The sequence below is a fragment of the Stenella coeruleoalba genome (genome assembly GCF_951394435.1).
Source record: "Stenella coeruleoalba genome assembly, chromosome: 17".
NCBI lineage: Eukaryota > Metazoa > Chordata > Mammalia > Artiodactyla > Delphinidae > Stenella > Stenella coeruleoalba.
This window is the reverse complement of record NC_137163.1, coordinates 57,590,040-57,611,518: the sequence shown is the minus strand read 5'-3', so window position 1 is coordinate 57,611,518 and position 21,479 is coordinate 57,590,040. Positions and strand designations below refer to the sequence as shown.

Below are 21,479 nucleotides of genomic sequence, written 5' to 3'. Positions count from 1 at the left end.
CTTCACTGCTTTCACCTAAAAAGGTTTACCTATTTAAAACAGACGTAAAATGTCACTTTTCTGAAGCAATACAACTCTGCGTCATACATAATCTAATAGATTGCTACCATTTGGAGCAGGGCACCTACCTTCACGTTACACAGAAGGTGTGTACACGGCAAACGCTCCGTGGTTGAATAGGTGGGGCACTAATGGTCTCAGAGCAGGAAGAATATAACATCAGCCACCTCCAAGAACATTCAGTTAGGAGGGAAGAAGGTGCCACAAGAGAAGTGTAAGGTATCGGCTATTGAAGTCTGAATGTTAACACTGTCTACCCAAGGGAGAATTTGTAAGAGGATAATCAAGGCCTAGAAGCTTCTCTGGAAAGTAAAACTGTATACACCTCTCTTACACAGTCTTCAAAGAGGCAACGATGGCTTTAAGACAAGAGGAAGAATAAGAAATTTCAGTCTCTGGGGTTGTTTTCTTTAAGCATATCCAAGAAGAAATATGCAGCCCCTTTTTTAACCTAGAGATACCACCAAAAAAAAAAAAAAAAAAAAAAAAAAAAATATATATATATATATATATAAAACATATAGTTCAAAATATCTTTAGTGGTCATATCCACAAAGATCACAAGATAAAAATTTTTCCCCTTAAAGGTCTGTGCTTGGGGCTCCAACTTTCCGTGCCTTATTCTTTGTTTCCGGATGTAACAAAATCCAGAAGAGGGGGAGGAATACTTGGAGGTCCTCACACCAAAGTGGTTATCCTTAAGAGACCCTAAAAGCAAAGGACCCACTTAAGACGAGGCTTCCCAACTGTGACATGGTGGACATTTAGAGCAGGACAGTTCTTGGCAGGGGGTATCCTATGCAGCGTCCCATGGGCATCCCAGGCATCCACCCACTCAGTGTCTGCAGCAGCCCCTCCTGCACCCAGCAGTAGCAACCAAACCGTCTTGAAATCTCCTCCAGATGTGGCCAAATGCCCACAGGGGGGCAAAAGTTCCCCACTGACTTCGGGCAAGGGAGCCTCTGACACCTGCTATTTGACATTGATTATTTTCAGAAGAAAGAGATTCAGGAGCACGGGCTGTGAAACCTTGATACTCCTTAAGGCTGTGATTTTCCCATATTTGCTCATGGTGAGAACAGTAAAACCTTAGGAGAGAAAAATGAGTGGAGTAATTGTCATGGAGACAGCAAGCAACAAGAAAGCTGAGGAAACTCGAGTCACTCCACCCAGGGGGGCGACCCAGGAACCCAGGAGATGAACTGGGCAGTGACAGGGTCATCAAAGAGGAAATTCCTGCAAGCCAGGGAGGGGAGGCAGACAGCACCGACGCAAAAGGGGGAAGAGAGCTCTCTGGCCAGACGGGCCACCGTGCTCCTGGGACTCAACTCTGAAAACAGGGCCCGACACAGCAGTCAACTTCCTGCCCAAGAAAAAAGGTCACCCTCCCCGAACTTCACTTCCCAGGAAGAGTGGAGGAGGAAGAAAAGACAGCAAAGGGAGAACACATTCATATTTTCAAATGTTTCATGTGCCTCTCCAGATTTTTTTTTTTTGGATCTGCAATATATTGTAAAGATGAATAACTAATTATGGTTAATATAGAAACAATTTTAAAGTCCTAATTAACACAAGTGTGTAAGAAACATAATGAAGAACACATTCTTTGTTAATGAGGAAAGAATTTATCTCAAGGTTTTATTTCCCAACACACTTGCTGGAGTTCCAAGAGTTAGAACCAATCCCACAGCATGCAGTTTTCACCATACCAAGAATCTTTAAAATTTGTATCCAGAATCATATTGATAAAACCAGTTAACCTCTCTCCAGATATTCTTAAACTGACCCTTGAATCTCCTTCATCTTAAAAAAACAAAAAAAGAGAGAAAGAGGAAAAAAAATCTTTAGCCAATTATTTCAGAGCCATCTGTCCCCACAGACCCAATCAAGTGTAAAACTGGCAAAACTGGGGCACTCCATGAAAGGGGGTGAAAGGTCAGCCATGGAGGAATTTGGGGATCCCCAACGGGGAAGTCACTCCATCCTCAAATCTCCTCTGTAGGAATAAGAAGGTTCTACATCTCTTCAATTCTGCTCAGATTTTTATTTTGTAAACCATATATTTGCTATTTAAGACCTTGACAATCCTGAAAAACTTTCAAGAAGTGATGACTCCTTCCCTAAAAAGAAGAGAGAATGGCACAGAGTAGAAATCAAGAAGGGGTATAAAAGAGAATGAAAAGGACATTTCAGTTCGAGTTTTTCCCGTGTTGTTAGAGTGTCAAATACGACAGCACGAAACTAAAATGTCAGAGTTTTAAATGGTTCCTATTTCCTGAAACCACTAGAAATAACCAAAGGGTTTTTTTTTATAAACTAGGGCTGCATCTTTCTGTACGTTAGAAAATCCTTAAGAGAATGAGTGAGTCTACATAAATAACATTTGGGAAGTTTTCCTTGTAGATGTTCACAGGATGGAAGAGAAAAACGCAGCCAAGGAAACCAGCTGTGAGGCCACTCTGCTGACCGCATGGCAACATGGGAAGTTCAGGTCCAAGCAGCACATGAGGAATCAACAAACTACCCCACTTAAGACCCTTGACCAAAGGAAAGGTTAGGCCTTAAATGATTAACCTGTTGTATGATATCCGTTACCAGACAGGTGGAGATTTCCTGTGATCAAAAAACAAACAAACCAAAGGAAAAAAAAAAAAAACACACACTGGTTTGAGAACTGAGGGTGAGTATGAGTCCCGACTTAGGCTAAACTTTGTGATTCAGGGACTTAACACCTCTCTTGGCCTCCATGTTCACATCTGTAAAATGAACTGCAGTGTGATTTACTCTTTGCCAGTTTCATTTCATTCATTCATTCATTCACTCATTCATTCAACCAACAATACTTGTTGAACCACAGCTGTCAAGCACTGTTCCAGGTGCTGGGGGAAAAGCAGTGAACAAAAGACTGACCCCCCTAATGGAGCTTTGTATTCCAGAATCTGAAATCGGTGTTTTTCAAACTATGCACTGTGAAATCCATTTAGCAGTACCAAATGAGCATTTTTAAAAGAAGAAATGGAATAATATATCAGAGTACATCACACATAGTAAGGATAAGTTCTGTTTCACAGGATTCTGCTTCAGCTATTGACATTTGTATCTATGAGAGTTGTGGATCAAGAAGTATATGGCATTTCTGAACGTGGGCTGGCTGTACCAAGAGAGTTTTAAAGTCCCTGATAAAAGACCTCTTTTTGTTCCAGGCACTGGCCCTCATCCTGTCCTTCACTCAGATTGCTTCTGAGGAACATTCTACCCACAGATTAAATCTTGTTACCTTCTCATTTGCCCCATGATGGCATTTTGGATAAATATCAAAGAATATGTTTTTCAGATCAGTGTTCCCAGCCTTTCTGAGTATGGCTCCTTTTTTTTTTTTTTTTTTTGCGGTACGCGGGCCTCTCACTGTTGTGGTCTCTCCCATTGCGGAGCACAGGCTCCGGACGCGCAGGCCCAGCGGCCATGGCTCACAGGCCCAGCCGTTCCGCGGCATGTGGGATCTTCCCCGACCGGGGCACGAACCCGTGTCCCCTGCATCGGCAGGCGGACTCTCAACCACTGCGCCACCAGGGAAGCCCTATGGTTCCTTTTAACATCAGTCCTTTTTTTGTACTACTTGTCTGCTGATTAGGAAAATGCGTAGTGGTCAATAGCCACGTGAGCTTTTAAATGGATTTATAATGTAGGAATCCATCCTAAGCACTCCTATCTAGAAATACAAAGGCTGCACACATACAGAAGACAGTACTCATTCCATCTACGCCTCACATTTGATGTTCAAACAGATTTGCAAGCTTCTTGTGCCCCGAGTAGTCCTGGGCACAGAGACTGGAGATCCCCACTTTGATTTGCTTATTTTAGAATCACCATGTTCTTACTAGGTGACTGCTTATGGGGGTTTCTATTTGTTTTACTGCTCTCTCCACTGTTCCTTTTTCTTTAATTATCACAAACTAATAAATCTCATGAGCACTGGTGGGTACATGAGCTTGTTTTCAGTTTTTGTTGTTCACTGCTTTTTTTTTTTTTTTTAATCATTCTGTGTCGAATCCCATGAGCCCAGACTCTTACAGATTGCTAGTAGGAATTGGGGAGGTAATTGTTCAAAATCTGCCTAGAGACACACTCAACCCTACCCACTGCTTCTGTTTTAACAGAAAACATCCAAAGGCAGCAAATACTACAGCTGGGAAAAGTAAAAGGAGGTGGAACAGAGACATAAAAAGACTGAGAGATACCTCAAACGAGCGGCAGAATCCTCCTGGGAATCTCGAAGCCTTGCACACTGATCACCAAGATCTAACTGAGGTCAGGTCACTACGGTCCCAGCTCCCACGGCCAATGTCACTTAGGCTTCACTCTGTCATTGAGCTCTAACTTCCTACTGTGTGTTGCTCTTGAAGCATTTCCTACACATAGGACTGAGAGGTGAGGATGGAGGAGGTCATCCTTTGGGGGCAGGCGCCCAGCTGCTGCCTGCCAGTCCCCAACTGCTGGAGATCAGCTCTACCCTGTTACTGTCAACAATTTTCCATTCCTGGAAATCCAAACTACACCCCCACAGGTGGCCACGGATTGTGACCAATGGCGAGAGGCATGCTGCTTTAGCGTGCTCCCCAAAATACTTACAACTAGGTTTCGTGTTGTGGCCTTTATCATCTTTTTCCTAATTTACCCACTTTTTAAGCTTAAGAAGAGAGAAATGTGACCTACTCTTCGTTAGTAAGGGAAACATTAACTTCTAGGAAAATCTGCTTACCTCTCTGGCAAGTCACAGAGGTCGTTTAACCGTCTCCAAGTGTTAGCTGTAAAGTGAGGGGATTGGCCTGGACGTGGCCAAGGCTGCTTCCAGCTCCGTGCTGCCGGTACCGATAAACTGAGCCCTTCCTTGATGGTGGCTCCGGGCCTGCAGAGCAATCTTAGAGCAGCACCTGGGAAGCAATGACTGCTTCCAAAGGTCTAGCAGCTTTGAGTTTTTCTCTTAAAATCTCTCACCTGGATATCTCTGCATGTTGCTCACAGTATTCCAGAACAAAATCCAGGCCCTCCCTTAGCAGAACCTTGAATTTAGTCAGTGTTTCAGATGCTTAAGCCTCATTTTTGCAAAGACAAGATTGGGGGGAGGGGGGATCTTCATAAATTACATAGGTGACCAGAAGCGTTCGGATTCCCCCATTTTTGTTATTTATGAGCTCAATGAACTCAAGGTGATCAGAAGACCTCTAATGCCCATACAAATAGTTCTACCTTTAAAATCTACTCAATATTCTGTAATATCCTGTATGGGAAAAGAATCCGCAAAAGAATAGATATATGTATATGTATAACTGAATCCCTCTGCGGTACACCTGAAACTAACACAACACTGTAAATCAACTACACTCCAATACAAGATTAAAAAATAAATAAAATAAAATCTAAGTTCCCATTTATTTATATATATTTAAATATATAACATATATTCTAAATATTTAATGAGCCATCTAGCTCTCTGCTTGGAATCTGTAGCAGCTTCACGAACCAGTGGCAACAGAGCAATATCCCGGTACCTTTTTACACTAAGAATTTTAAGGCCCGGCAAATCCCAAGTTGTGTACAGGTTTCATTACAGCAAACTTAACTTTCGAAAACTAGTAGTTACCAAACTTCTGAAGAGTAGGTGATCCTGGTGGGGATGTATTTCCACTAGGAGACAGGTAGAGATAGTTTCTGTTCACTCCTGTGTTAAAATCAAATGGGGACTGGTAGTCCTCGTAAAAATCCATCTCTCTACTGTCCATTCCAGATGAATGCAGAACGCATAGTTCTATCACCGCCTGCTCTTCCTCGGTTGAGCGCTGCTCTGCCCGTATTCCCTCGGATCACTGCACTGGGCAACCTCGCGAAAAAAATCAAGCCCAGGTTTCTGAGAGCTTGGCTTCCTGGCCCAGGTGCAGCCGTCACGCCCTTGGGACAAGAGGGCTGTTTAATAAATGACTTCTCCCCAGCAACCTGAGGAAAGGCTCTAGTCACCACCTGCTGTTCATTTCAGCCAACAAGCAACAACCTGGACAGGAAACCAAGCTTGCTGGAGTTTTCTTCAATAAACAAAGGAGGACCTGGTGCCGCAACATGGCCCCGATGTACAAACAGTTCAAGCAAATGTCAGACACTGGCAGATTGACAAGAAACCACAATTTATTATTTTTTTAAATCACTCACTCAGCTGACCACAACTACACCAGAGCAGACTTAATCTTCTAGGACAAGGAAGGATTACCAGCCAGTAATCTCCCACAAATGCCATCTGGGGGCTACTTTTTTTCCACCCTGGATTAGAGTGGAGTCCTGAGAGCCAAGCTTCCTGGTTAAGCGACCGGCTTTCTGTGTGTGGCTTGGTAGAGAAATAAACCTCCATTTCCAAGATGACTTTATCTAAAGCAACGTCCGGCTTTAGTGTAACAAAAGTGTCAGTCTGACTTGTCTTCCTCTCTTTTCTCTTCCTTCCCTTCCCTTCCCTTTTCTGCAAAGATGGTGTTTCCGTTTCAAGAGAAGAAAAGCCCTGCAGGTGAAGCGCCCAGATCCCCCTGCCCCTTCCTTGTTAACCAAGGTCAGGCCTGCAGGGGTGGCAGTAGCCTGGGTGCGAACACGACCTGCACAGCAACCGTCCTGGTTGGCTTATAAAACAAAACTTCTAAGTCACCAGATCCACTTCCCAGCCTCTTCACACACCCTTTCTGAGCTAACCCTGGCCTTTGCCAGAGTGACAGCATTTACGGTTCCTGCTGCTTTCACCCACGTGGCTCAGCTCATATTAAAAAGGTGAAAATAAAAGCAACCCCTCTCGTAGGCGGGAGATGGTCTGTTACTGCATAACAAAAAAAAAGGCCGTGTTCTACCTTTTCAAGTCCACCTGATAAAACGGGAACTCAATATACTGTCCCTGGATTGGAAGCAAATATGAAACAAAATATTTTAAGCATGAAAAAAACAATCTGTGGCTAGTGTATAAAATATATATGCACCAAGACAGTCTATATTCATCTTAAGAGTTATCTTCTATTTTTTTTCTGTTAGTCTCATGTTGTACTCTATTTTTGGCAAGTCTATCTAAGTTTTTAAAAAGTTTAGTTGTAACAACAACAACAAAAAATCAACCTGTGTTTTTCTCCTAAGAGATACCAAAATTTGGGCAACTATAAATGCTGTTTATTCTATATTTAGAAATAGAATAAATGGTTTCTTATTATTGGAAAAAATGAGTTGGCTGGTTTCTTGAAATCCATAATATCTCTTACCGAGATAGGGCAGGCATCACAGTTACGTTCTTGGACTAGATGTGGTTAATGGGGCCCCTGACCCTTTCAACACTCTACCCGTGGTCACCAAATCACTGGTGGAAAAAAACATTTCTCCATTCTCATGCTTCCTCCTTGAGCCACAAGTGTTAGAAAGTGTTACAGGCTGATCGTTTGTGTCTCTTCACAGTGCATATGTTGAATCCCTAACCCCCAATATGATGGTATTAGGAGATGATTAGGTTTAGATGAGGCCAAGAGGATTGGGCCCCTGATGGGATTAGTGTCTTCCCAAAAAAAGAAGGAGAGCTAACTCGAGCTCTCTCTCCACCACACGAGGACGCAAGACGAGAGCCATCTGCCAACAGGAAAAGGGCTCTCAGCAGGATCAAATCAACCAACCTTGAACTTCCCAGCCTCCAGAACTGTGAGAAACAAATGTCTGTTGTTATAAGCCTCCCAATTCTGTGGTAACTTATTACAGCAGCCGGAACTAAGATAAAAGATATTAGCACCGACACAGGTAACAGAGCAAGCCGCAGCCACCTCCAAGCTCCTCAGAACCCTCAAAATTCCCATGTCCTTGATCTTTGGTGTGGACCCCCATGCTACACCCTCTGCCTGAAATGCTGCCTTTTTTCTGCCTGCTAAGCTCATTCGTCTTTCAAGACTCAGGCAGAAACGCCATCTCTTCTCGGAAGCCCTGCCTTCTCCAGCTCTCCCTTCCGCCAGCAGCACACAGGATGTGATGTGTCCACCTGCCAGTCCCTCTGGGCCCAGACAGCCTTCCCTCCAGGGCAGGGGCTGCATTCTGGACTGCTGTCCTCGCTCTAATCCACAGGGAGTGAAGAAAGAAATAACAGCTTATGCAGACACTGCATGCCTTATTTATAAACATGAGCATTCAGAATTTAAATGATGTCTCAAATTTTTACTCTACTCACTTAGGTATAATCTTAGGACCGTTATGTAAAATCTGTCTCTTTGAACCAGCTGTAGTTCTGGTCGCAGTCAATACATTCTAGCACGTGAGGAAAATAAGAACAGCGAACCAGGGGTGGGAAAAGCATGGGATATGTTAATGGAATGGCAAAAAAATTCAGCAGGCTCAAGATTCAGAAACTAAGTAGAAGGGGGCTGTAAGATATAAAAAATGGAAGTGTAGCTTAGGGACAGACCATTAAAGACCTTGAGTGACAAATTTTTATACTTAATATAACGTGCAAAAAAAGTCACAGAAGGTGTTTGAGCCAGGGGGAAACAGGATGAAATGTTTTATAAAGATGACTCTGGAAACAGTGTACAGGATGCACTGTAGACAGAAAGAGGCTAAAAGAGGGGGGACTCACCGGGAGGATCCCACATGCCGTGGAGCAGCTGGGCCCATGTGCCACAACTGCTGGAGCTCGTGCGCCTAGAGCCTGTGCTCCGCGGCAGGAGAGGCCACCACAATGAGAAGCCCGTGCACAGCAACGGAGACCCAATGCAGCCAAAAATTAATTAATTAATTATTAAAGAAAAAAAAAGAGGGGGGACTCAGAGTCTACTGCCACAGTCCAGGCAAGAGGAATCACCTCCACGTTTTCCACCTCTATGCTGAGGCACCACCAAGAGCTCTTCGTCCAACGTGTACACGTAATATGCCTTTTTCATCCTTTCCCTCTTTTCGTTCGTCACTGACCGCACCGACCGCGGACCTACCTGAAGCGTTCCAGGACGGACCAGCGCCCCGCAGTGTGGCAGACATCTCCTGTTTGTCTCTTTAGCACCCTCTTTTCCTTGAAGAATCCCGCTTCACCTTCTCCACAGGGTTCCTGCGGGAGAGTCTTCCGTGGTTCCGGCCTCTGCCCCTGGGCACAGGTGTGGGCTAGCGCTTCAGATCTGGCCCATGCAGACACCCCATCCCCGTGCTCACAGGGACTAGTCTAAGGGTAGACATCTGACCCCCAAAAGCACCAACTACAGACCTTCCCTGATGTTTACTCAATGAGTAATGGGAGAAAGTGACTCTTCCCATATGTCCAGCTGGGGGAGCTGAGAGCTCTTTCTGTCCCCATGCCAACAGGCAAGAGAACCAGTGCAGAAACTGGGAAGGGACAGAGGGACAATCGGTGACAGCAAAGGGACAGAGCAAGAGCATCTGAGTCCCTAGATCCAGCTGCCCTGGGGTTCCCAGTTATTAAACAGAGAAATTTCGATTCTGCTTCACTTACGGTTGGAGTTGGAGTCTATCAGTTCAATAGAAAGAATCCTACAATACCTACTTTCCAACCATCTCGCACTATTACCCCACCACGTTTCAGCCAAACCTGATTCTCCTATTGCTTGAATACATCCTAAACTTGGCCTATGCAATTTTCTCCAACTAGTCTCTTTTCCCTATATTTTTACCTGTCAAATTCCTATCCACTTATCAAGTTCAACTTAATAAGTCACATATGAATGGTTTGTATACAAGGAATGTCCACTTTAGTGCTATATAAAATAGAAAAAATAAAGAATACAAATGCTTCCTAAAAGTGGATTATTTAAATGCTAAATAGAACATTCACATAATAGAAAACTATGCAAACATGAACATGATGACGTAGAAATGTATATATTTACAGGGAAAGATATTCTTGATATCAGTAAACAAAGCAGGTTCCAAAACTGTTTGCACTGCATGATCCATAATTGTGTGATAATTGGAGAGACCAATCAAGCAAAAGACAAAGTGGGCAGAAGAAAAATCCCAGAAAAGTGTGTATGCACTGCAGTGCCAGCAGAGGGCACCCATGGGCAGCTCAGAAGTTAATATTCCAGCCAGTAAAGTATACACCACAGAGCAATAACCCACTGGATGACTCCTGTTAGTGCAAATGGAAACGGAGTTAAGTACTAATGACTACAAACAATATTAAGTTTCTACCTGCCCGTTAACACATCATTCAAATATGTCTAGGCAGGTTCTCCCTAATTTTGAAAGAGTTCAAGAGATAGTCTACAGAAAAGCTATATAACACACAAAAATTTACTTGGAGGGAGCTTGCAGGGCACACAGACAGACGATGCAATTGCCCAACAGGAGTGCCAGGCCACAGATATCAGATCCTGTGAACGTGTCATAATGACACAGCAGCCAGCTGGCCAAATACAGGACAATTTGATCACCATCATAATTAAGGATAGCAGTGGATTATAAACCATTAAAAATAGGAGTCCAAGAGTCCATATCCGATGGTTAACTGCATGTGTCAATTTGACTGGATCACGCGGTACCCAGATATTTGATTAAACATTATTGTAGTTGCGTCCGTGAAGGTGTTTGTGGACAAGATTAACACTTTAATCGGTAAACTGAGTAAAGCAGACTGCCCTCCCCAAAGTGGATGTCCTTCATCCAATCTGTTGAAGGCTTGAACAGAAGAGTCACTCTCTCTGCCTGACTGTCTTCGAGCTGAGATATCAGTCTTCTGTGTCTGGACTTGGACTTGTAATGAAATTTACACCGTCATCTTTCCCGATTCTCAGGCCTTCAGACTCAAACTAGAAGTAGAGGAGTGCCCCCCTTATTAGTAAAGAATACGTTTCAAGACCCCCAATGGGGGCAGAAACCATGAGAAATTTTCCTATACATACATACCTATGATAGAGTTTAATTTATAAATTAGGCACAGGAAGAGATTAACAATAATTAATAATAGAATGATTACAAAAATATACTAATAAAAGTTATGTGAACGTGGTCCCTCTTCCTCAAAATACCTTATTATACAAACTTAATGCCTTTTCCACCTTAACTAAGGATTTATCATGCACTGTGGCTGTTAACTTTCGCAGTCTGAGATGCAACAGCAAAACTAGCACGAATTTCTTTTTCCTTCTTCACAATTTCACAAATAGAAGATCATTCTTACCGTAGATCTTGTCATCCTCAGCATACAATATTTTTCTTTCCTTAATTAGTTGAGAACTTCCATCTTTTCACTTAAAGGAAGCACTTAAAGGCTTCTCTCTGGCATACCCAAATTGCCAGCATCACTACTCTTTGTGCTTTGGGGCCTTTATTAAGTAAAACAAGGGTGACTTGAACACAAGCTCTGTGATACCGTGACAGTCAATCTGATAACTGAGCTGGCTACCAAGTGACTAGCGGGCAGGATACACTGAACAAAAGGCTGATTCACGTCAAAGGTGGGGAGGAGTGAGACAGCACGAGTTTTTACCACACTACTCAGACCGGTGAACAATTTAAAGCTTATGAACTGTTTATTTCTGGAATTTTTCATTTAATGTTTTAGAATTGCGGGTAACTGAAAGCACAGAAAGTGAAACCACAGATAAGGGGGAATTACTGTATATCATCAACCTTCCTGGGTTTCCAGCTGTGACTACTTGGGACTCCTCTGCTTCATAATTGTGAGGCAATTCTTTACAGTAAATCTCTTATTTATAGACATAGATGCAGATATATAGATATAGATATCCTATTGGTCTATTTCTCTGAAGAACCCAGACTAACATGCCATACAAATAATAAGGAGATCAATAAAGAGGAAGAAGGACGCCTCTTAGAGAAAAACACTGCATCCACCGTCACCATAGAGACTCAGGCAAGAATCAGGAAGAAAGTTTTATAAGTGGGATATATGCGTGGTCTTTTGGGGCCTCCCCACAGATTAATTAGGTGTTGGAATGGAAAATACAGTAACAACACGGGGGAGAAACTGAACACTACCTTTACTGGATGATCAACATTGCTATCACTCGAGAGGCAGGTGGACATGAATCTTCAAATGTGATACCCTGAATACTTACGAGGTATTCACGCTAAGAATGCAGAACCTGGATCTGATTATGAGGAAACATCACACAAATCCGAAATGAGAAAGGTTCTTTTTTTTTTTTTTTAAAGAGGCAGAGGCTGCATTGTTCAAAAATGTTGATGTCATAAAAAGCTGTGAAAATGATCCACATTGAAGGAGACTAAAAAGACATAACAACTAGAAATGATACCTAATCCTAGACTGGGTCCTGAACCAAAGAGAAAAAAGAAATTCTATAAAGGACATTACTGGGTCAGTTTAAAAAAACTGGAATACAATGGCAGATGAGATAGAAGTATTGTATCAATATTGAATTTACTGAAGTTACAACTGTACTGTGGTTATGTAAGAGAATATCCCTCTCCCTAGAAAGTACAAATGGAAGGATTTGGGGGCAAAGTGCTATGATGTACGCAACTTTCTCTCTAATGGTTCAGAAAATAAACTACTATGCGTGTGAGAATGATAGAGCAGATGGGGTACAATGTGAGCAGTGGGTGAATGATCTGGGTAGAATATGGAGCTGTCGTCTTTTTTTTTTTTTTTTGCGGTACGCGGGCCTCTCACTGTTGTGGCCTCTCCCGTTGCGGAGCACAGGCTCCGGACGCGCAGGCTCAGGGCCATGGCTCACGGGCCCAGCTGCTCCGTGGCATGTGGGATCTTCCCGGACCGGGGCGCGAACCCGTGTCCCCTGCATCGGCAGGCGGACTCTCAACCACTGCGCCACCAGGGAAGCCCATTAGTATTCTTATTCTTGCAAACTTTCTGTAAGTTTGAAAAGGTTTTTTTAAAACTGACTGAGAAGAACTCTTTATGGGGTTAAGTAGGCTTGAAGCAGCTGGAGCGGCAAGGAACAGGCTCTCTCTCCCAGCCATAATGGGGTGAAGTGTCACAAAGGGATAGACATACAGACCCTTTCTGGTTCCTGGCCACTGCTGAGACCTGAAAGGATTCTCTCCACCTTCCCCTGAAGAAGCAGCTGATTGACCCTCCACGGGAAAAGGAGTCTCACCATCATATCTTTGCTGGTCACATCCTGCGTGAGGAAAACCAGCAGGACCCTGTTCCATGATCAGCATGAGACAGTACAGAGGCCGAGGGGTTAAGAAACACCACCGCCATTTCCCCCCCAGTGCCACGTAAGGAAACCTTGACTCAAAACCAAAACAAAACAACATAGAAAACAAACTTATGGTTACCAAAGGAGATGGTCAGGGGAGATAAATGAGGAGTCTGGGATTAACATATACACACTACTATATATAAAGTAGGTAAACAACAAGGACCTACTATATAGCACAGGGAACTATACTTAATATCTTATAATAACCTAAAATGAAGAAGAATCTGAGAAAGAATATATATATATGTATAACTAAATCACTCTACTGTACACCTGAAACCACACAACATTGTAAATTAACAATACCTCAATTTAAAAAAAAGTACCATGAACCAAGCACACAAAAAGGTACTTAGTTTCAAATATGAAATCCAATTTAAAATCACAAGGGTAGAGACTCCATTATTTACACAATGTCTCAATTAATCCTCGAAAAACCCCTGTGAGGTAAGCGCTATGACTGTCCCCATTTTTCAGATGGAAACAAAGCAGAGACAGGGTCTGTAAACATCCACGCCCACCCAAAGCTGGGATTTGAAACCAAATTCCAGGAGCTGGGATTTGAAACCACGTTGTCTGTCTCCAAGGCCTGTCTCCTTTCTGCACCAGGAGAAAGCTGGACTGCAGTTAAGAAGCAGGTGAGGAACCAGACCCTCACATACCAATCACCTGAGGATCTAATTACAGTGCAGCATCTGCATCACTAACAAGCACCAGACGAGGGGAGGCTGCTGGCAGGGGACCACACGGCGTAACAAAGTGATGGAGGACCTTGAACAGCAGACTATGGAGCACGAACGTGATTTTCATAACAACAAAACAACAATTACTTGTCAGCATTTACGTCATCCTTATGGCAACACGGGGTTGGTAAAGTTATCTCCAGTTTCCAGATTAGTAAGGGTAAAGAACTGAAGGACAGAGCCCAGAAGTCCCATAGCAGGAATCCTCACACTGCATCTAAGCAAGGGGGAGCTGTGTCAAGCTATTAGAAATGGGAGGGAGGTGGTCAGAGCTCTGTTTTAGAACAGGGGTCCCCAGCCGCCGGGCCATGGACTAGTACCGGTCTGTGGCCTGTTAGGAACTGGGCCGCACAGCAGGAGGTGAGCAGAGGGCAAGTGAGCGAAGCTTCACCTGCATTTACAGCCGCTCCCCATCGCTCGCATTTCCTCCTGAACCATCACCAGCATTACCACCTGAACCCTCCCTGCCCCCAACCCTGTCTGTGGAAAAACTGTGTTCTATGAAACCAGGCCCTAGTGCCAAAAAGGTTGGGGACCATTGTTTTAGAAAGATCGTTCCTGCCTCTATATGAACATGGATCACAGAGGGGAGATAGCAGATCAGTGAAACCATCAGCAGCACCAAGGCTGTTATGGACTGAACTGTGTCCCGCACAAAATTCATATGTTGAAGCCCTAATCCCCAATGTGACTGTATTTTGGATACAGGGCTTTAAGGAGGTAATTAAAGTTAAATAAGGTCATAGGGTGGGGCCCTAATCCAATAGGAATGGTGTCCTTATAAGAAAAGACAAGACACCAGGGAAGCACATGCACAGAGGAAAGGCCCTGTGAGGTCTTTGAGAAGGTGGCTGTCCACAAGCCCAGGAGAGAGTCCTCACCAGAAACCAACCCTGTTGGCACCTTGATTTTGGACTTCAAGCCTCTAGAACTGTAAGAAAATAAACTTCTGTTGTTTAAGCCACCCAATGGCAGCCAGAGCAAACTAATACAAAGAGTGTGCTCCAGGGAGCAATAGTGGAAAGAGAAAGGCAAAGACATATTCCAAGATACCACGGAGGGAATCTTCAACAGACCCTGAAGCCCAACTGGATGACTGGGGTGTGGGGGAAATAAAGACCAAGCTCTACCTGTGATTCCCCAGCAGGAGCTGTGGAAGTCTGTGATGGCATCAATGAAGATGAAAGGAGGGAAGAGGAGTGGTGGAAGGAGGGAGAGAGGAGACTTTGAAGGACCAGAAAGTGGATTCCATTTGGCAGGTTGGGTTTAAAATGCTCAGAAAATTCTGAAAGTAAATGGCCAGCCAGTGGTTAGAAATTAAATTCTGGGGCTCAGGAAAAGGTTAGGACCAAAGATATCAATGCGGGAAACCCCAAGACTGTCAAGGAAGAGCCCAAAGAGAAGACAGGTCCTATGAAAGGAAGAAAGAAAAAAGGCAGTGAACACCTACAAATAGGAAGCAGGCCAAGAAGCCTGCAAAGAGCAAGAACTGCCCTTTGATGATGATGATGATGGTGCTGATGGTGATTATGGTAATGGTGGTGGTGGTGACGATGGTGATGATGATGGTGGTGGTGGTGGTGGTCGTGGTGGCGGTGGTGATGGTGATGATGGTGATGGTGGTGGTGGTGATGGTGATGATGATGGTGGTGGTGGTTGTGATGGTGATGGTGGTGGTGGTGATGGTGGCGGTGGTGATGGTGGTAGTGATGGTGATGATGGTGGTGGTGGTGGTGGTGGTGGTGGTAGTGATGGTGATGATGGTGGTGGTGGTGGTGATGGTGATGGCAGTGGTGGTGGTGGTGGTAGTGATGGTGATGGTGGTGGTGGTGGTGGTGGTGGTGGTGGTGGTAGTGATGGTGATGGTGGTGGTGGTGGTGATGGTGATGGCAGTGGTGGTGGTGGTGGTAGTGATGGTGATGGTGGTGGTGGTGGTGGTGGTGGTGGTGGTGATGGTGATGATGATGGTGGTGGTGGTGGTGGTGATGGTGATGAAGACAATGACAATATGATAACTCACCCCTAAGGAACCCTTACTATGTACCAGACATTCTCCTATGCACGTTACATCAACCCTGTAGGGTAGGTTTTTTCACTACCCCCATTTTATAGATGAGAAAATTGAAGCACCCAAAAGATAAATAACTCGCCCCAGACACATAACTAGCAAGTGGTGAAGCTAGGATTCAAACTCGGGCATTCTGGCTCAAGTGCTCTCAAGAGGCAAAAAACCTGGACAAAAACTTCAGTGACCAATACCACAGGAATAGTGGGAGGAGAGAAAGTGGAGAGGACCAAATGCTACAGAGATTTATAAACAAGCCACTGGACTCGGTGTCCCGGTGATCCTGCATAGAAATTTTAGTCACAGCAATGGTAGAAGACAGGTAAGGGGGAGCAGAGGCCAGGGGAAGGACGAGAGGCTAGAAGTGAGTGAACAGGAGGTGGGGGTGGTTGGTCTGTATGTTCCTTTGTGGTGTATGCGATGGATGAGATAAAGAAGGCAGTTCAGGACGACATCCCTGGCTCAGAAGGAGGCTTCAATTCCTACATGCATAATCCTGACTTTCTTTTGAAAGTATGTCAGCCCTCAGATTGGAAATTCTATGTTAGAATTGTAGGAAATACTCCCTATGAGAATGCCATTACTTTCTCCGTTTATTTTCTAACCCAAGGGGAAAAAAGTCTATTGTGGCACTGTGTTCTAAGAAAAAACATTACCCCTTGGAACCCCCTTCTCCAGAAAAATGCACAAACTAGTAATATATTCAAATTATTCAGACCTAAATGCAAATCTTTAAGTGATAAATGAGTTCCAACCAACTCTATTACTTGACCTATTGACTTGCAAAGAAATTCTCACTTGGCAGGAGCTTTGAATGTTATGGGTGGAGTGTGTTTCTGCCCTCTCAAAATAACTGAAATTGAGCTCCTGTCCAATAAACAGGCCAGAGGCTTTTTTTTCTTTCCTTTAAGAAATGCTTTTGGAGATATTAAAGAGCAAGAGGCTTAAGAAAAATCTCAAACAACCTAAACTTACACCTAAAGCAATTAGAGACAGAAGAACAAAAAACCCCAAAGTAAGCAGAAGGAAAGAAATCACAAAGATCAGAGCAGAAATAAATGAAAAATAAATGAAGGAAACAATAGCAAAGATCAATACAACTAAAAGCTGGTTCTTTGAGAAGATAAACAAAATTGATAAACCATTAGCCAGACTCATCAAGAAAAAAAGGGAGAAAACTCAAATCAACAGAATCAGAAATGAAAAAAGGAGAAGTAACAACTAACACTGCAAACATACAAAGAATCATGAGAGATTACTACAAGCAACTCTATGCCAATATAATGGACGACCTGGAAGAAATGGACAAATTCTTAGAAAAGCACAACCTTCAGAGACTGAACCAGGAAGAAACAAAATATAAATGGACCAATCACAAGCACTGAAACTGAAACTGTGATTAAAAATCTTCCAACAAACAAAAGCCCAGGACCAGATGGCTTCACAGGCAAATTCTATCAAACATTTAGAGAAGAGCTAACACCTATCCTTCTTAAACTTCCAAAATATACAGAGGGAGGAACACTCCCAAACTCATTCTACGAGGCCACCATCACTCTGACACCAAAACCAGACAAAGATGGCATAAAAAAAGAAAACCACAGACCAGTATCACTGATGAGCATAGATGCAAAAATCCTCAACAAAATACTAGCAAACAGAATCCATCAGCACATTAAAAGGATCATACACCATGATCAAGTGGGGTTTATCCCAGGAATGCAAGGATTCTTCAATATATGCAAATCAATCAATGTGATACACTATATTAATAAACTGAAGAAGAAAAACCATATGATCATCTCAATAGATGCAGAAAAAGCTTCTGACAATATTCAATACCCATTTATGATAAAAACTCTCCAGAAAGTGTGCATAGAGGGAACCTACCTCAACATAATAAAGGCCATATATGACAAACCCACAGCAAACATACTCAATGGTGAAAAACTGAAAGCATTTCCTCTAAAATAAGGAACAAGACAAGGATGTCCACTCTCACCACTATTATTCAACATAGTTTTGGAAGTCCTAGCCATAGCAATCAGAGAAGAAAAAGAAATAAAAGGAATACAAATTGGAAAAGAAGAAGTAAAACAGTCACTGTTTGCAGATGACATGATACTATACATAGAGAATCCTAAAGATGCTACCAGAAAACTACTAGAGCTAATCAATGAGTTTGGTAAAGTTTTAGAATACAAAATTAATGCACAGAAATCTCTTGCATTCCTATACACTAATGATGAAAAATCTGAAAGAGACATTAACACTCCCATTTACCACTGCAACAAAATGAATAAAATACATAGGAATAAACCTACCTAGGGAAGCAAAACACCTGTATGCAGAAAACTATAAGACACTGATGAAAGAAATGAAAGATGATACAAACAGATGGAGAGATATACCACGTTCTTGGATTGGAAGAATCAATATTGTGAAAATGACTATACTATGCAAAGCAATCTACAGATTCAATGCAATCCCTATCAAATTACCAATGGCATTTTTTACAGAAGTAGAACAAAAAAATCTTAAAATTTGTATGGAGACACAAAAGACCCCGAATGGCCAAAGTGGTCTTGAGGGAAGAAAACGGAGCAGGAGGAATCAAGACTCCCTGACTTCAGACTATACTACAAAGCTACAGTAATCAAGACAATACGGTACTGGCACAAAAACAGAAATATAGGTCAATGGAACAGGATAGAAAGCCCAGATAATCCCATGCACCTATGGTCAACTAATCTACGACAAAGGAGGCAAGGATATACAATGGAGAAAAGACAGTCTCTTCAATAAGTGGTGCTGGGAAAACTGGACAGCTACATGTAAAAGAATGAAATTAGAACACTCCCTAACACCATACACAAAAATAAACTCAAAATGGATTAAAGACCTAAATGTAAGGCCAGACACTATAAAACTCTTAGAGGAAAACATAGGAAGGACAGTCTTTGACATAAATCACAGCAAGACCCTTTTTTACCCACCAACTACAGAAATGGAAATAAAAAAACAAATGGAACCTAATGAAACTTCAAAGCTTTTGCACAGCAAAGGAAACCATAAACAAGATGAAAAGACAACCCTCAGAATGGGAGAAAATATTTGCAAATGAGGCAACGGACAAAGGATTAATCTCCAAAATATATAAACAGCTCAAGCAGCTCAATATCAAAAAAACAAACAACCCAATCCAAAAATGGGCAGAAGATTTAAATAGACATTTCTCCAAAGAAGATATACAGATTGCCAACAAACACATGAAAGGATGCTCAACATCACTAATCATTAGAGAAATGCAAATCAAAACTACAATGAGGTATCATCTCACACCAGTCAGAATGGCCATCATCAAAAAAATCTACAAACAATAATTGCTGGAGAGGGTGTGGAGAAAAGGGAACCCTCTTGCACTGTTGGTGGGAATGTAAATTGATACAGTCACTATGGAGAATAGTATGGAGGTTCCTTAAAAAACTAAAAATAGAACTACCATATGACCCAGCAATCCCACTAGTGGGCATATACCCTGAGAAAACCATAATTCAAAAAATCATGTACCACAATATTCACTGCAGCACTATTACAATAGCCAGGACATGGAAGCAACCTAGGTGTCCATCAACAGATGAATAGATAAAGAAGATGTGAATATATATACAATGGAATATTACTCAGCCATAAAAAGCAAACGAAATTGAGTTATTTGTAATGAGGTGGATGGACCTAGAATCTGTCATACAGAGTGAAGATAGAAAGAGAAAAACAAATACCGTTTGCTAACACATATATATGGAATCTACAAAAAAAAAAAAAAATCGTTCTGATGAACCTAGGGGCAGGACAGGAATATAGACACAGATGTAGAGAATGGACTTGAGGACACGGGGAGGGGGAAGGGTAAGCTGGGACGAAGTGAGAGAGTGGCATGGACATATATACACTACCAAACGTAAAACAGATAGCTAGTGGAAAGCAGCAGCACAGCACAGGGAGATCAGCTCGGTGCTTTGTGACCACCTAGAGGGGTGGGATACGGAGGGTGGGAGGGAGACGCAAGAGGGAGGAGATATGGGGATATATGTATACATATAGCTGATACACTTCATTATACAGCAGAAACTAACACAACATTGTAAAGCAACTATACTCCAATAAAGATGTTAAAAAAATTAATAAAGATACAGAGGATATATAAAAAAAAAAAAAAAAAAGAGCAAGAGGCTTCATTCCCTCCCCTTAATAACTACCTCCAAACACTTTTTGGTTGAGTCTTCAACTGCGAGAGCCAGAACCTGTCGAGAAATCTCAAGAATGCCTGAATTCTCTATCTCCAGGGAGCCGGGACTGGATTCTAAAATTGTGCAAAAAGGTCTCTTTCAGTGAGATCATCTCTTATCCATTCGGGACGTGTTCTTGTCACTACTGTCCTCAGACTGAAGAGGTTTCATGAGCACAGCAGGAAATAACAGAATAGCTCGATATTCGCCATGTGCTCAGATCGTTAACTACAATACACAAATTTTTCATTTTATAAATAGAGTTTGAGTTCAAGTGTTATGATCCCTCCTCACATTGATGAGTGGTTTCAGTAATTGCAGCCTCAGGCTGAAGTTTTCCAACCAGTGCCTCTCCAACTTTTACATTCACAAACCACCTGGGACCGAGATAAACTACAGATTCTGACCTAACAGATCCGGGATGGGGCCTGAGATTCTGCCTCCTGGACAAACTCCAAGGTGAGGCCTGATGCTTGCTTTAGACAACAGCTGCCAATCTGCCTTAGGATGAAAGCTTAAGCAAAATCTAATGCTTGTCATTTTACATGGCCTTAGCACTTACGAAATATCTATCTTGGAAAATAAGAGACAGATTTTGTAGCCAAAGGGTGTTTGTTTCTTCAGGGATTGTTTTTGTCCCGTTTGTTTCTTCCCTAGCAGCTCACAAAGCAAGCAAGTTTAGACGGGGGACAAAATCGGCTATGTCACAACAGGTGTACACTTGCCTGGCCTTTTCAATGTGATAATTACTTAGAGTTTGGAATTACAGTAATATGAAGAGTCTGGAGCAGTTGCTCAGTAATAAGAGAATGGCAGCAGGCCGTCCCGTCTAAGGGTATTAATGGTGTATTTAAGAGCACAGTGGTCTCTATGGAGAGATTACTGGAAGATAAAGAGGTTTCGCCCAAGCTGAATGTTTCCAAGTTGTTGACTGAGCTTAAAGAGGGCTCTGCAGGGGGGCATAAACACACCCGACTGTCAGAGCTCTGAAAGGAATAAATGAACTGGAGGACCAAATTTTAATCTGGAAAAACTTTCACAGTGCTTACACAGCTATTCTCAGCAACTAGAGGCTCATAGGAAACACTTCTCCTGAAGGGAATGAGAGTTGCTG

The 21,479-nt window shown here is 42.7% G+C and overlaps 1 protein-coding gene across 3 annotated transcripts in view; it reads right to left on the bottom strand.

Moving 5' to 3' along the window:
• LOC307175830 (tumor protein D52) overlaps positions 1-21,479 on the bottom strand; it is a 120,258-nt gene that overhangs the window by 37,498 nt on the left and 61,281 nt on the right. Inside the window, exon 2 of one of the 3 annotated variants that reach the window (XM_079901403.1) lies at positions 9,039-9,187. The exons of 1 other annotated variant lie outside the window; for it this stretch is intronic. In XM_079901403.1, coding sequence (XP_079757529.1) covers positions 9,039-9,084 — 46 coding nt within the window. In that variant the 5' untranslated portion in view covers positions 9,085-9,187. The remainder of the gene's footprint in view (positions 1-9,038; positions 9,188-21,479) is intronic. One more of the 3 variants, XM_079901404.1, reaches the window with a different exon arrangement.